General features: G+C 43.9%; 1 protein-coding gene across 1 annotated transcript; it reads left to right on the top strand.

Annotated features, from left to right (window-relative positions):
* The first annotated feature begins 2921 nt into the window (after positions 1-2921).
* LOC112248933 (proproteinase E-like) lies at positions 2922-5880 on the top strand. Its single transcript, XM_024418399.2, has 8 exons — positions 2922-3032; positions 3212-3300; positions 3400-3497; positions 3652-3780; positions 4004-4140; positions 5063-5205; positions 5408-5560; positions 5771-5880. Exons 1-8 carry the CDS (start codon positions 2990-2992, stop codon positions 5786-5788), a joined length of 810 nt encoding a protein of 269 aa, XP_024274167.1. The 5' UTR covers positions 2922-2989; the 3' UTR covers positions 5789-5880.
* Positions 5881-16331: the final 10451 nt, after the last annotated feature.

Below are 16331 nucleotides of genomic sequence, written 5' to 3'. Positions count from 1 at the left end.
CTCACCACAGAGCTGCAATCAGAACAAGACATAAGATAACAAAATATATTTCAGGGGGAAAAGGCATTGAGGCAAGATAAGGCAAGATAAGGCAATTAACCTGTGTTTGTTTTAGCTCTAGTGCAGATAGCTCTCCAGGTGTTTCTGAAATGATGGCTCATTGGGTTACGGTTTATACTCAATAGGGTAAGAAAATGTGGTATTACTGAATTTTACTCACTGTGACAAACTAGACAGATTCCCAAAAAGACAGCATTTATTATAATCCCCCTACAGCACAGTTCTAATGCGTGGCATTAGCACACGTGATCATTCCCTCTTTAAAACACTTTAAATTGTTCATTTGTAGGGTCAGTCAAGCACAATTGAGTTGGGATTTCCTGAAGTACACTCAGAAAAAAAGGGTTCCAAAAGTGTGTTCCCATAGGAGAACCCTTTTTGGTTCCAGGTAGAACCATTTTGGATTCCATGTAGCACCCTCTGTAGAAAGGGCACTTCATGGAACCCAAAAGGGTTCTACCTGGAACCAAAAAGGGTTCTTCAAATGGTTCTTCTATAGGGACAGCCGAATAACCCTTAGGTTCAAGATGGCACCTTTTTTTCTAAGAGTGTATTTCAGATCCACTCATTGATAAACTCAAGCCAACGTTGGTGGTAGTAATTAGAAATAATAAGTTCCATGTTTGGCAAGTGTAGTGTAGTGTAGTGTAGTGTAGTGTAGTGTAGTGTAGTGTAGTGTAGTGTAGTGTAGTGTAGTGTAGTGTAGTGTAGTGTAGTGTAGTGTAGTGGGCGTCAAGAGAAGAGGAGCCGGGACTGGAGTGGGCTCAGGTTGCACAGAACCAAACCTGACGGATCAATTCAGACTTTCCAAAACTCTGAGCTCTCGATAACCAGGAACAGGAGAGGGGGAGAGAAATAGAGCGAGAAGAGGGGGGGATTAAATGTTTTTTAAAAAATGTGATCGGAAAACTGTTGGCAAGCCTGACAGGTGTGATTCACAGAGCCTCAACTAGACATAACACTCTGACTGGAGCCGTCATGATGGTGCTGCCATCTTACTCTGCTTTTCCATCCACACAGACCCGTAGCCTGGTGGTGCTCATCAGAGAGCTACTGTAGACATACACAGATATAGACACAGACAAATGGAGGGGATGGTGGCAAAGCTACAAATTAATCAATTTGTCTCCATAAAAAAGGCAGGATGAAACACTTCATGGGAAATGGGGCTGATTGTGTTTATATCTGAAATATCTGCAGTAAGCTAAGGCTAAGGCATGGACGAAGATGGACGGTGATGGATTGATGTAAGGAGGAGAAGATGTTAAATGGAAAAAGTTGAATTCACCACTTTATTTAATTGAGTCATCCATCATGTTGAAATATATTCTGTGTACATTACAGCATACCTGAAACAGGACATTAAGGATACCAAGGATTTAGTTATAAACATGAATTTATGCCTATGAGTCATGATTAGAAGATATGGGCCCAAATCCTGTAAAATGTATCTTAAACACATAACCATGGTTGAATTTGTCCCTGTTGCCAAATATAATTACCAATCCTTCTTAAAGAAGAATTTGATGTATCACCCCTTTCCTCTCTGGGGCAAACGTCTGTTGTTTTACGCATTACTCAATGAGTTTATTCCCTATACCATGTTCTAGCATTACAATAATGACTGATATCCCTCATGTAAATAACAGGAAACAGGACATTCACCAGTTTATCTGATTTATGGATCAAAGCTGGCCATTTGAAATGTTTTCCCATGCAGTCTCTGGCCTCCTAACTGCATATTCCTGTCATATCTGAAAAACTTATCAGATATACTTGGTCAGTTGGCCTTACACTATGAAGGTTGAAGGCAGATCATTTATTTCTGTCTTAAATTACGAGTGGACATCGATCAGACAAGCTACTGCGGCTAGCCGGCTAACTGTTTCTCTCCTAGGACGCTTTGATTTACGAAGTATTTCTGAAGGTCGCCCTAATAAAGGAAAAAAATCTGAAGGTAATTTCAGCACTGCTACTTTCTGATGAAAGTCAGATGGAACTCTTGAGCAAATGTACAGTCTAATATATGGAGAATAGACAGGTAGCATGTCCCACACAGACACACACAGAGAGAGAGAGAGAGAGAGAGAGAGAGAGAGAGAGAGAGAGAGAGAGAGGCAGAAGGGAGCTATCATCAATCATAAGTCTGACAAATGTTTCCCTATTGTCTATACCTGCCTAATGTGCCTAACATTAACAGAACATGTACATTAGAAAATACACCTTTCTTATATCATATGTCTGCTCCATATATCGGTGAACAAAATATCTGACTTGGGGAATTATTATAACGCAGCGAGAAAACAAACAGAACCTTTTAGCTGTTCAGGCCAATATGGATTCGCTGTGCTTCTTTTAAAGGGGAAATGTATGGATGTGTGCTGTCCCCTCTAGAGAACACTGTTAATTCCCCTGAGGAAAATATACTGTCTGGGAGAGGTGTAAAGAGGTGGCTCCAGATTCACCGGGAGCCCGATAAGGTTGTTACACGATTGTTTCTCTTGTATTGTACTTGGTCAATGACAGTAAAGTACTCGGTATCTACAGTATATGCCAGTTACAGTGTATATATCCCTGTTACCAACCTCTGGTAAACTGTGTAAACATTTTGACAAGAGTTTGTCCCCCTCACATTAACCTCTCTCTGCTATGACCTGTCCCCCTAAATCCCTTTTTCCATTCTCCTTTGCCCTGTCAGCCTTTTCTGTTTGTAACTCCAGTACAGTACAGTACAGGTTAGAGCCAGGTGAGCATCTGGGGAACAGGAGGTTCTTCCCAGCTAATGTTGGCAACATGACACGATAAGTGCTCCACAGGCTGCCTGGGCTGGTCACAGTGTCTGGGGTTGAGCCTGGCAGTGACAAACAGACAGGACTATAAGAGCTCACTGCTGTGGGTCAGAGCTACACATTACTGACAGACTGCCACCATGCTGGAGAGACTGGTATTCCTGCTGCTGCTGGCAGCCTATGGTGAGTAACACACTTGCCTCTGAGCACTAAGGACGGCATAATGCTAACAACCACATCATCATCACTTCTGACATGGCCATTTATGCCCATTTACGTTTGTTTCACTGTAGGATAAAAGTCACAAAAACATCTGTGTGCAAATATATCATGCTGCTAACCATGGACTGCATGTTTCTCAGCATATGGTTGTGGTACTCCCACCTTCGAGCCCAACACCAACAGGATTGTGAATGGTGAGGATGCCCGCGCCCATAGCTGGCCATGGCAGGTGAAAACAGTGAATTACTTCCCTGTATAAGTCCATTGAACCATACATTCATCATGTTTGTCTTTAACTGTTTTACTGTCTGTGCATCTTTATCCTTAGATTTCAATGCAGGTGAAGCATGGCAGCCGTTGGCATCACACCTGTGGGGGCACTCTGATTGGCTCTCGCTGGGTCCTGACTGCTGGACACTGCGTATGGTGAGTGCCAGAATGGAAGAGTGAGGTATTACTAGAGAATGTGAGTAAAAAGAGGTCGTTGAGGTCACGAATGTGAAGCAGAATATTGGGAAAGTATAGATGTCATTAAAGAGAACTTAATGTTTCTCTGTGATGTATGGCGTGTTCTCCCCAGGCCTGGAGATGTGTACCGCGTGGTGATGGGAGAGCATGACCAGAGTGTGCAGGAGGGAACTGAGCAGATCAGAGACGTGCTGCGTATCCTGGTTCATCCCGACTGGGACATCAACATGGTCGCCGCTGGGTGAGTATGCATCTGATAGACCAAAACAATGCTGATGACACAGCAACAGCTAGCTCTTACTATTACCATCACTACCACAACTAAAACTAATGCCACTATTACCACAACCACCAATAGCAACATTATGTCTTCAAGAACAACATAGGATATCGCAACTGCAACCATAATATGCAAACTAGCATGAATGTGGATGACTACAACAACTTGTTTTGTTTTCTCTCAGAAATGATCTTGCCCTGCTGAAACTGGACAAGGCTCCCATCATGAATGAGAACGTTGGTCTGGCTTGCCTTCCTGAGGCAGGAGAGATCCCTGCTCATGGAGACGCATGCTTCATCTCTGGCTGGGGAAACCTCTACAGTAAGATATCACATACATCATTCTTCTCTGTGTTACACATGATGAGAGAGAGAGCGAGAGAGAGAGTCCTGTGTGGTAGAGCATGGTGCTCGCAACTCCAGGATCGTGGGTTTGATTGCTGCTGGGACCACCCATATGAAAAATATATGAATGCACTAGTGTAAGTTGCTTTGGATAAAAGGATCTGGTAAATGGCTTTTTTTTTTAAATATGTTTGGCTGTGTGGATACTGTGGGCTTGTGGCATGTGAAGTTTAATTTAAGGCTATATTTGCCTGTTTATGTTAAGCCACACAACAGTTTTAAAAGGATAGTGCAAGATTTTTGCGATCAAGCCCCTGTTCTAATTACCCAGATTCAGATGAATTTATGGATTCCGTTTTTAGATCTCATCATACAGCATGACGATAGTTAGCAATGGCTCACGAAAATACCTACAACTTCCTTCAAACTGCACGCAGAGATATCCATGAATTCGTCTGACTGAGTAAGTAGAAAAAGCGTTTAGTTGCCAAAATCTCACACTATCCCTTTAAGATATATGGGGTGTGGATATATACAATATAAGCCTGTTAGTGAATATGATACATCGACATAATGTACTGTATACAGATATACGTAGGGTCATAATTTGGGCCAGTTTGCTACAGCCGGAAAATAATCCTGCAGCAACAGTAAATGTGAATTCTTATGTGAATTATAACGATTGGACATATTTTTGTAGGTGTTGACATTTTAAAGTGGAATTTACAAACTTTAGAAGCCTTTTTAAACCTCGAATACACTACAAGTTTGGATTTTCTGATGTGCAGGAAAATAATTCTAAGCAACAAAAGAGTGATCAAGTTAAGATCCTACATCCGAGGCCTGTGTTTATGTTCCAGTGTATAGTGTCTAACTGTACCCTCCCTGTCCTGTTCTAGCCCATGGTCCCATGCCTGATAAGCTGCAGCAAGCTCTTCTGCCAGTGGTGGGGAACAGTGTGTGTAGGCAGAGTGACTGGTGGGGAATGGTGGTGAAGGACACCATGATCTGTGCTGGAGGGGGTGAAGTGTCAGGATGCAACGTGAGTGAGACAACAACACATCTTGAGATCATATTCTTTTGATAATACAGTAATATAACTGTCACCATAACCTGTATGATATAGTAACCAATGTTTGTAAAACACTTTCTGTCTCTCGCCTTATCCCCCTCTCTCTCTTCCCCTCCCCCTCTCTCATTCTCTCACCCCCCGCCCCCCCCCATGCCCTTATCTCTGTCTGCAGGGGGACTCTGGAGGTCCTCTGAACTGTAAGGGTGCTGATGGTAAGTGGTACGTCCAGGGCGTGACCAGCTTTGTGTCCTCTCGTGTCTGCAACGAGGTGAAGAAACCAACCGTCTTTACCCGCATCTCAGCCTTTACTGACTGGCTCAGCAATGTAAGTCATGTAACAATACAGTTCCCTCTCACCTCTGACCTATAACATGCTCACCCACTGTTCTCAGATCTGGGACCGGGCCTAAACATATTAACCTGTAAAAGAAAAGGGTTCATATTGAAACAAAAAGGATTGAAATCTTTGAATTAAGTTACAAAGTTACTCATGATTTATAACACACAAAACATGTTTTTCCTGTCTCCTCCTCAGACAATGCTTTACTATTAAGGATCCGACTGTATCTCGGAGGCTGGCAGATGACCATCTTGTAATAACGCCGTGAATACATTTTGCCCAATAAATCATATGCCCATGGTTCAGATTCTGTACCGCTTCTGTGTTCTTTATAAATTGGGGCAGGAGTCTGAGCCTGGTTGGTAGAGGAATAGTAGACTTTAGTGGCTACATCTGTGGTGAGGAATATTTTGGAGGGGGAAAATAGGTCATGTGAAAATAATGATGACCTTGTGGTCGGTCACATGCTGGGGTTAGTTAATATTTTGCTACCTTAGGCTTTTAGATATAGTAGTCTAAATTGCACATTTTCTTCCTCAATATTTGAGTGTAGCCTATCACGAAATCCTTCATCAGCAGGGCCATAACCAGGGTCTAAGTTTTATTTATTGAGGTCCATCTAATAAATGTTAAGGAAGTTGAAGCCCATTCACTGCACTTCTATACAACTCTAAAAAAAAATACATTATCACATTGGTTACTCTAGCTTCATTCACCTCAGTCAATCTACAAACACAACCTATTAGCTATACAATTAGCGGCTACACATGAACTCACATTAATCAGGATTAAAAACTATAATTTAATGCGTTCAAAGGGATTCAAGTATAGATCTGTTGGGAGAAAAAATATTTTACGATCAAAAAGTTAACAAATGAGTTTGTTTTACAGTGAATTTCCTATAATTGTACACATTTGCCATGGGGTGGGGAGAGATTTTTGCAGTTTAAAATACAGATGTCCTGCAATTCTACACATTTTGCCATGTTAATATGATATCTGAGTAAGAGTGGCTAACAAAATTAGGTCAGGGCTCCTGGGTGCATGCCCTGTGTGCCCTGTTGGTAACTTGGCCATGATTTGGCTACTACAAGTTTAGATAGCTGGCTAACTATTTACCCATCAAATTATTGTTTTACTGACATGGGCTAATTGAGTGACTGTCAGTGAGCGACATATGACAAGAGGAAAACTGCTGATGCACAACCAAGTTTCGAAACTGCACCTTGTGTTTTCTACTCTTCTATCTCTCAACAGTAATTTGAGACCCCACAATTACTGAGGTCTGGCCCTCGGTGTCCTCATATGCAGGCTTAGTTATGGCACTGTTCATCAGTAGGTTTACTGGAGATTAGCACATATTCACACTCCATGAACATTTGCAATCACACTTTTAATGTGAATGTATCGCATTAAAAGTGAGTTTTATTAGTGTTTTTTTGCATTCCTGGAGAAGAAGTGACCAGAGTGGGCTCCCGAGTGGCACAGCGGTCTAAGGCACTGCGTCTCAGTGCTACAGGTGTCACTACAGACCCTGGTTTGAGTCCAGGCTGTATCACACCTGGCCGTGATTGGGTGTCCCATAGGGAGGCGCACAATTGTCCCAGCGTCATCTGTGTTAGGGTTTGGTCAGGTTAGGCCATCATTATTGTAAATAAGAATTGGTTTTTAACTACTTGCCTAGTTAAATAAAGATTAAATGAAAAAGTGGAAGTGGTGAATGACTGGCCCCCCTTCTGGGGTCACAGCTTCATTCCTCATTTTCTGCGTGATCTGAGATTAACAAGCGGCCGTCCATATAGAGCACCTTCGCATTGCTGATAAATCACCGCCGAGGCCGGAGAAGTGGCAGCGTCGGCACCCTGCCATAGAGCGGACGGGAAAAGAGCGGAGTCGGGGAATATGGGAGGGGGCCAGTGGCGGGGGGAAGTGGATAAATTGGTGGTGATGGCTAACCTTGACTTTAAATTGCTACGACTCGCCACTGGTTGGATCAAACATGGGATGATGTGGAAAATATACACCCCCCCAGGTCCACCCCTTCCCGTTTATTTTTTCCTCTGCCATTATATCACATTTTTCTAAAGCGTTGCTGTGCAGGCCTATGTGAATTGTGTGAAACGATTATCGTCAAAAGGCCTTCTGTTTTCCAGTCAGCAGTTTTCTACTCAGGCAGAACCCTGTGATCAGGACCAAGCGTTAACCGCGATGTGGTGATGTCACTTTAATTAAACCTTTGCCTCTGTGCAACCTGCAGTGCTCCCAGCACTATTATGCTACATGGCCTGATCATATAGCTCCATGCAGGATTATATTTGGGATAACAATGGCCTATTACAGTAATTTATATTCCTAGTAGCTAGCCTATATATATTTTTTCTGTGGTAACCTAACTACCTTTTAGCATTACTTTCCTGGAGATAAACTCCAAAGTATAGGCTACATACATAACTACAACAGTATACAAGTACAGTACGCCCACATCCACATGGAAAACATTTTATCATTGGATGGAAAATTGAAACATGCCCTGAGGTGTCATGTGACAGCTGGTTGGGATATAGGTCTACACACAACGGGACTGACATAGAATTAATAGGATCTCTATGGGGATTGATCTGGGGAGAATTTCTGCTGGTTGAAGCAATGCCTAGAGTTTCTCATAGCCTTTGGTATGAGAGAAAGTAAAGTCACCTCTATCTACCAGATGTACCACATCTCGGAAATGTGAATATATAGTATGTTAACATTTTGCAGTGAGTCTGATTTGTGTTTTTACCAGTCATTCATCACCCTCTGCTGGTGATCACCAGCTGCTGCTATCACCAGCTCCAGCTCTAGTCAAAAAGTACAGACTAGAACGCCATGATGGCAGAAAGTTTCTGCCCTCATATATATATATATATATATATATATATACAGTGCCTTGCGAAAGTATTCGGCCCCCTTGAACTTTGCGACCTTTTGCCACATTTCAGGCTTCAAACATAAAGATATAAAACTGTATTTTTTTGTGAAGAATCAACAACAAGTGGGACACAATCATGAAGTGGAACGACATTTATTGGATATTTCAAACTTTTTTAACAAATCAAAAACTGAAAAAATGGGCGTGCAAAATTATTCAGCCCCTTTACTTTTAGTGCAGCAAACTCTCTCCAGAAGTTCAGTGAGGATCTCTGAATGATCCAATGTTGACCTAAATGAATAATGATGATAAATAAGGAGTATCAGACCACTGCAAATCTACCAAGACCTGGCCGTCCCTCTAAACTTTCAGCTCATACAAGGAGAAGACTGATCAGAGATGCAGCCAAGAGGCCCATGATCACTCTGGATGAACTGCAGAGATCTACAGCTGAGGTGGGAGACTCTGTCCATAGGACAACAATCAGTCGTATATTGCACAAATCTGGCCTTTATGGAAGAGTGTCAAGAAGAAAGCCATTTCTTAAAGATATCCATAAAAAGTGTCGTTTAAAGTTTGCCACAAGCCACCTGGGAGACACACCAAACATGTAGAAGAAGGTGCTCTGGTCAGATGAAACCAAAATTGAACTTTTTGGCAACAATGCAAAATGTTATGTTTGGCGTAAAAGCAACACAGCTCATCACCCTGAACACACCATCCCCACTGTCAAACATGGTGGTGGCAGCATCATGGTTTGGGCCTGCTTTTCTTCAGCAGGGACAGGGAAGATGGTTAAAATTGATGGGAAGATGGATGGAGCCAAATACAGGACCATTCTGGAAGAAAACCTGATGGAGTCTGCAAAAGACCTGAGACTGGGATGGAGATTTGTCTTCCAACAAGACAATGATCCAAAACATAAAGCAAAATCTACAATGGAATGGTTCAAAACTAAACATATCCAGGTGTTAGAATGGCCAAGTCAAAGTCCAGACCTGAATCCAATCGAGAATCTGTGGAAAGAACTGAAAACTGCTGTTCACAAATGCTCTCCATCCAACCTCACTGAGCTCGAGCTGTTTTGCAAGGAGGAATGGGAAAAAATTTCAGTCTCTCGATGTGCAAAACTGATAGAGACATACCCCAAGCGACTTACAGCTGTAATTGCAGCAAAAGGTGGCGCTACAAAGTATTAACTTAAGGGGGCTGAATAATTTTGCACGCCCAATTTTTCATTTTTTGATTTGTTAAAAAAGTTTGAAATATCCAATAAATGTCGTTCCACTTCATGATTGTGTCCCACTTGTTGTTGATTCTTCACAAAAAATACAGTTTTATATCTTTATGTTTGAAGCCTGAAATGTGGCAAAAGGTCGCAAAGTTCAAGGGGGCCGAATACTTTCGCAAGGCACTGTATATACACTACCGTTCAAAAGTTTAAGAACACCTACTCATTCAAAGATTTTTCTTTTTTTTTAGTGAAGACATCAAAACTATGAAATATGGAATCATGGAGTAACCCCAAAAAATTGTTAAACAAATCAAAATATATTTTATATTTGAGATTCTTCAAATACCCACCTTTTGCCTTGATGACAGCTTTGCACATTCTTGGCATTCTATCAACCAGCTTCAACTGGAATGCTTTTGCAAGGTTCCCACATATACTGAGCACTTGTTGGCTGCTTTTCCTTCACTCTGCGGTCCAACTCATCCCAAACCATCTCAGTTTGGTTGAGGTTGGGGGGTTGTGGAGGCCAGGTCATCTGATGCAGCACTCCATCACTCTCCTTCTTGGTAAAACACAAGAAACACAAGCAATGGAAATTAGACCGGCGGAAATTTCAACATCATACTTTCAAAATCTTAGCTAGCAGTCATCATCATGAATCAAGTCGACAATCTACTGGTAAATCCTTTTTTAATCCTTGTCATATGAAGATAAATAATGAAGAGAAATGATAAATAAAACGTGTCAGTCATCAGCCATTGGACATATACATTACACAACAGGTTGGAAATCGCAAATTCAACAATGAGTGGTTTGGAAGGCTAACTGCAAGCATTGAAAAGCAATCACTAGCCTGCTATTCAGTGGAGTGGCTGTGTGATCCCGAATCTGGGATTATAGGACTCTTTTCCAAATTTAAAATGATAAACATTCAACATTGGCCATGCTGTCAATGAAGCATGTTTTGCGCGGGGCTCTAAAACACCCTTTAACTCGGAACTTGACTTGAGTGAGTTCAAGACAACTGGGAATTCCGGAAAAAAATAGCTCCGACTGGGAAATACGTTTTGAATGGTCATCCAACTCGGAATTATAAATCGGGAACTTGAGCTTCTTTCTACAACCTGAAGATCAATGACGTCATCATGATTCAACCTTGTTTTTCCCCAGAGTTCCCAGTTGTCTTGAAAGCACCATAAATCCAAAGAATCCCAGACAAAATTTGCCCACAAAGGACCGCCGTGCAACCTTCCTGTTCAAGTGAGCACAACATGAGTCCAAAAATGTATTGTATGCTGCTGCATAAATGATTTGGTATGCCAGGGAGATATGTATACTGTATCTAAGAAAGTAATACTAAGTGTATTTTGTGTAGTAAGCTGTTAGTAGCCCATGTGCCTAACCCAAATAATTTGGTCTATCTACCCCTCTTAATTTCACTTACTGTTCTGACTTGGTGGTGCACATGTAGCCTATAACCTGTTTTGGAGAAATGTAATCATAACACTTTATAAGAGCTTTCATTGTCTGTTGATATGCCCCCTTTATTTATCAAACGGTTCTGACTTGGTGTACAGGGAGAACGCTGTAAGAATGGTCCATGTTCTGAATTCTGTCGCTGTACATTTCAAAAGTGCTAAAGAAATGCTACAATCTAAGCTAGATGCCCTCAATCTCACACAAATGATCAAGGAACCCACCAGGTACAACCCTAAATCCGTAAACATGGGCACCCTCATAGATACAGTACTATCCTGACCATCTTGCCCGCCAAATACACCTCTGCTGTTTTCAATCAGCATCTCAGCGATCATTGCCTCATCAGATATGGGTCCGCGGTCAAACGACCACCCCTCATCACTGTCAAACACTCCCTAAAACAGGCCTTTCTAATCGACCTGGCACGGGTAACCTGGAAGGATATTGACCTCATGCCATCAGTAGAGGATGCCTGGTTGTTCTTTAAAAATAATTTCCCCACCATCTTAAATAAGCATGCTGCTTTCAAAAAAATCTAGAACTAAGAACAGATATAGCCCTTGGTTCACTCCAGACCTGACTGCCCTCAACATGACAAAAACATTCTGTGGCGTACTGCACTAGCATCAAATAGTCCCCATGATATGCAACTTTCAGGCAAGTCAGGAACCAAAACACACAGTCAGTGAGGAAAGCAAAGGCTAGCTATTCAAACAGAATTTTTCATCCTGCAGCTCTAACTGCAAAATGTTCTGGGACACTGTAAAGTCCATGGAGAATAAGAGCACCTCCTCCCAGCTGCCCACTGCACTGAGGCTACGAAACACTGTCACCACTGATAAATCCACGATATCGAGATTTTCAATAAGCATTTCTCTATGGCTGCCCATGATTTCCTCCTGGCTACTCCAACCCCGGCCAACAGCTCGGCATCCCCTGCAGCTACTTGCCCAAGTCTCCCCAGCTTCTCCTTCACCCAAATCCAGATAGCAGATATTCTGGAAGAGCTGCAAAACCTGGACCCGTACAAATCAGCTGGGCTAGACAATTTGCATCCTCTCTTTCTAAAATTATCTGCCGCCGTTGTTGCAACCCTTATTACTAGTCTGTTCAACCTTTCTTTCATTTCGTCCGGGATTCCTTAAGATTGGAAAGCTGCCGCGGTCATCCCCATCTTCAAAGGGGTTGACACTCTAGACCCAAACTGTTACAGACCCATATCCATCCTGCCCTGCCTTCCCAAAGTCTTCGAAAGCCAAGTTAACAAACAGATCACTGACCATTTCGAATCCCACCGTACCTTCTCCGCTATGCAATCTGGTTTCCGAGCTGGTCACGGATGCACCTCAGCCACGCTCAAGGTACTAAGCAATATCATAACCGCCATCGATAAAAGACGCAGACATCTTCATCGACCTTGCCAAGGCTTTCGACTCTGTCAATCACCGTGATTCTTATCGGCAGACTCAACAGCCTTGGTTTCTCAAATGACTGCCTCGCCTGGTTCACCAACTACTTCTCAGATAGAGTTCAGTGTGTCAAATCGGAGGGCCTGTTGTCCAGACCTCTGGCAGTCTCTATGGGGGTACCACAGGGTTCAATTCTCAGGCCGACTCTTTTCTCTGTATATATCAACGATGTCGCTCTTGCTGTGGCTGATTCCTTGATTCACCTCTACGCAGATGACACCATTCTCTATACATCTGATCCTTCTTTGGACACTGTGTTAACAAACCTCCAAATGAACTTCAATGCCATACAACACTCCTTCCGTGGCCTCCAACTGCTCTTAAATGCTAGTAAAACTAAATGCATGCTCTTCAACCAATTGCTGCCCGCAGCCGCCCGCCCAACTAGCATCACTGCTCTGGACGGATCTGACTTAGAATATGTGGACAACTACAAATACCTAGGTGTCTGGCTAGACTGTAAACTCTCCTTCCTGACTCATATTAAGCATCTCAAATCCAAACTTAAATCTAGAATCGGCTTCCTATTTCGTAACAAAGCCTCCTTCACTCACGCTGCCAAACATACCCTCGTAAAACTGACTATCCTACCTGTCCTCGACTTCGGCGATGTCATTTACAAAATAGCGTCCAACACTCTACTCAGCAAACTGGATGCAGTCTATCAAAGTGCCATCAGTTTTGTCACCAAAGCCCCATATACCACCTACCACTGCGACCTGTATGCTCTCGTCGGCTGGCCCTCGCTACATATTCGTCGCCAGACCCACTGGCTCTAGGTCATCTCTAAGTCATAGCTAGGTAAAGCTCCACCTTATCTCAGCTCACTGGTCACCATAAAAACACTCACCCGAAGCATGCGTTCCAGCAGGTATATCTCACTGGTCATCCCCAAAGCCAACACCTCCTCCTCCTTTGGCCGCCTTATCTTCCAGTTTTCTGCTGCCAATGACTGGAACGAATTGCAAAAATCACTGAAGTTAGAGACTTAAATCTCCCTCACTAACTTTAAGCATCACCTATCTGAGCCCATCCAACTACCTACCTCATTCCCATATTGTTTTTATTTACATTTTTGCTCTTTTGCACACCAGTATGTCACTCCCTGACCATAGAAAGCTGTTTATTCTCTATGTTGGTTGGGGCGTGATAGTGACTAGGGTGGGACATCTCGGTGAATTATATTTCTATGGTGGCCTGATATGGTTCCCAATCAGAGACAGCTGTTTATCGTTGTCTCTGATTGGGGATCATATTTAGGTCGCCATTTTCCCCATTGTTAGTTGTGGGATCTTGTCTACAGATAGTTGCCTCTATGCACACCAGTAGCTTCACGTTTCGTTTGGTATTTTGTTGTTTTTGTTCGGTGTTCATTTAATAAAGGAAAATGTATGCATATCACGCTGCACCTTGGTCCACTCATTATAACGATCGTGACAGAAGATCCCACCTGAAACGGACCAAGCAGCGTGGCCAGGAGGAGTGGACATGGGAGGACATCCTGGATAGAGAAGGGCCCTGGACGCAGGCCGGAGAGTATCGCCGTCCAAGGGAGCATACGGAGGCAGCGAGAGAGGAACTGCGACGATACGAGGAGTTAAGTCAACGACGGAAGCCCGAGAGGCAGCTCCAAAAAAATGTTTTGGTAGGGGCACACGGGGAGATTGGCAGAGTGAGGGTTTAGACCTGAGCCAACTCCCCGTGCTTACCATGGGGAGCGTATGACCGGTCAGGCACCATGTTATGCAGTGATGCGCACTGTGTCTCCAGTGCACATTCACAGCCCGGTGCGTTCTATGCCAGCTCCTCGCACTTGCCGTGCGAAAGGGAGCATCCAGCCAGGACGGGTTGTGCCGGCTTGGCGCTCCTGGTCTCCAGTACGTCTCCTCGGTCCAGGATTTCCTGCGCCGGCTCTACGCACTGTATCACCCGTGCGCCTTCACAGCCCAGTGAGTCCTGTGCCAGCGCCCCGCACTTGCCGTGCTAAAGTGAGCATCCAGCCAGGACACGTTGTGCCAGCTCTACACATCAGGTCTCCAGTGCACCTCCACAGTCCAGTACGTCCTGTGCCTCGTCCCCGCACTCGCCCTGAGGTGCGTGTCATCAGCCTGGTGCCACCTGTACCGGTCCCACGCATCAAGTCTCCAGTGCTCCTCCACAGTCCAGAACTTCTGGCAACAGTTCCCAATCCAAAGCTTCCGGCGACAGTTCCCAGTCCAGAGCTTCCGGCGACAGTTCCCAGTCCAGAGCTTCCGACGACTGTTCCCAGACCGGAACCTCCATCGACGGTCCACGGTCCGGAACCTCCAACGACGGTCTATGGTCCGGAACCTCCCGAGACGGTCTACGGTCCGGAACGCCTAAGACGGTCTATGGTCCGGAACCGCCTAAGACGGTCTACGGTCTGGAACCGCCTGAGACGGTCTACGGTCCGGAACCGCCTGAGACAGTCTGCGGTCCGGAGCCTCCAGCAACGGTCGACTGTCCGGAGCTTCCAGCAACGGTCTACAGTCCAGAACCTTCAGTAGGGGTTCTCAGTCCAAAGCCTCCTGCGACGATCTACGTTCCGGTTCCTCCGGCGACGATCTACGGTCCAGAGCCTCTGGGGATGATCCACGGTCCGGTGCCTCCGGCGACGACCCACGGTCCGGAGCTTCTGGCGATGATCCCCGCACCAGAGTCGCCATGGAGGATGACGTATCTGCGAGCGGAGTGGGTACTTCACCCCGCACCGGAGCTGCCCTCGATGCCCTGTGTCATCCATCGTATTTCTATGGTGAATTATATTTCTATGGTGGCCTGATATGGTTCCCAATCAGAGGCAGCTGTTTATCGTTGTCTCTGATTGGGGATCATATTTAGGTAGCCATTTTCCCCATTGTTAGTTGTGGGATCCTGTCTACAGATAGTTGCCTGTATGCATACCAGTAGCCTCACGTTTCGTTTGGTATTTTGTTGTTTTTGTTCGGCGTTCATTTAATGAAATGTACGCCTATCACGCTGCACCTTGGTCCACTCATTATAACGATTGTGACACAGTATTTCTACTTGCACATTATCATCTGCACATCTATCACTCCAGTGTTAATTTGCTAAATTGTAATTACTTTGCTACTATGGCCTATTTATTGCCTTACCTTCTTACGCCATTTGCACACACTGTATATAGATTTTTCTATTGTTATTGACTGTACTTTTGTTTATCCCATGTGTAACTCTGTGTTATTGTTTTTTTGTCGCACTGCTTTGCTTTATCTTGGCCAGGTTGCAGTTGTAAATAATAACTTGTTCTCAACTGGCCTAACTGGTAAAATAAAGGTGAAATAACAAAATTAAAAATAGTTATATTGACTACGTCCGTCCTAGTTCACTCATTAATATCTTAATCGAAATTACAGATGGCCTCTTATCCGCTTGTCGTCCCCTTATGCCATAGTTTGTACATCTAAATTGTCATTAGAAACCACATTTGCTTCAGTAAGTCAACCATATCAGCTATGTTTTTTTTAAAGGCAGTAAATGAGACTGAATTAACTGTTTCGCTTCCAGACAAGCCTCCGCCGATAGTCAGGTGTAGCAGTGGTAAGATGTTGGGACTGCTGTTGGTACAGCTTTATGTATGCCCTGACAGTTTCTGGGCACCATTTGTCACCGTTATAGTGCAAT

This window comes from Oncorhynchus tshawytscha, linkage group LG01 (assembly GCF_018296145.1).
Source record: "Oncorhynchus tshawytscha isolate Ot180627B linkage group LG01, Otsh_v2.0, whole genome shotgun sequence".
Taxonomy (NCBI): Eukaryota; Metazoa; Chordata; class Actinopteri; order Salmoniformes; family Salmonidae; genus Oncorhynchus; species Oncorhynchus tshawytscha.
This window is presented reverse-complemented; position numbering and strand designations above follow the sequence as displayed.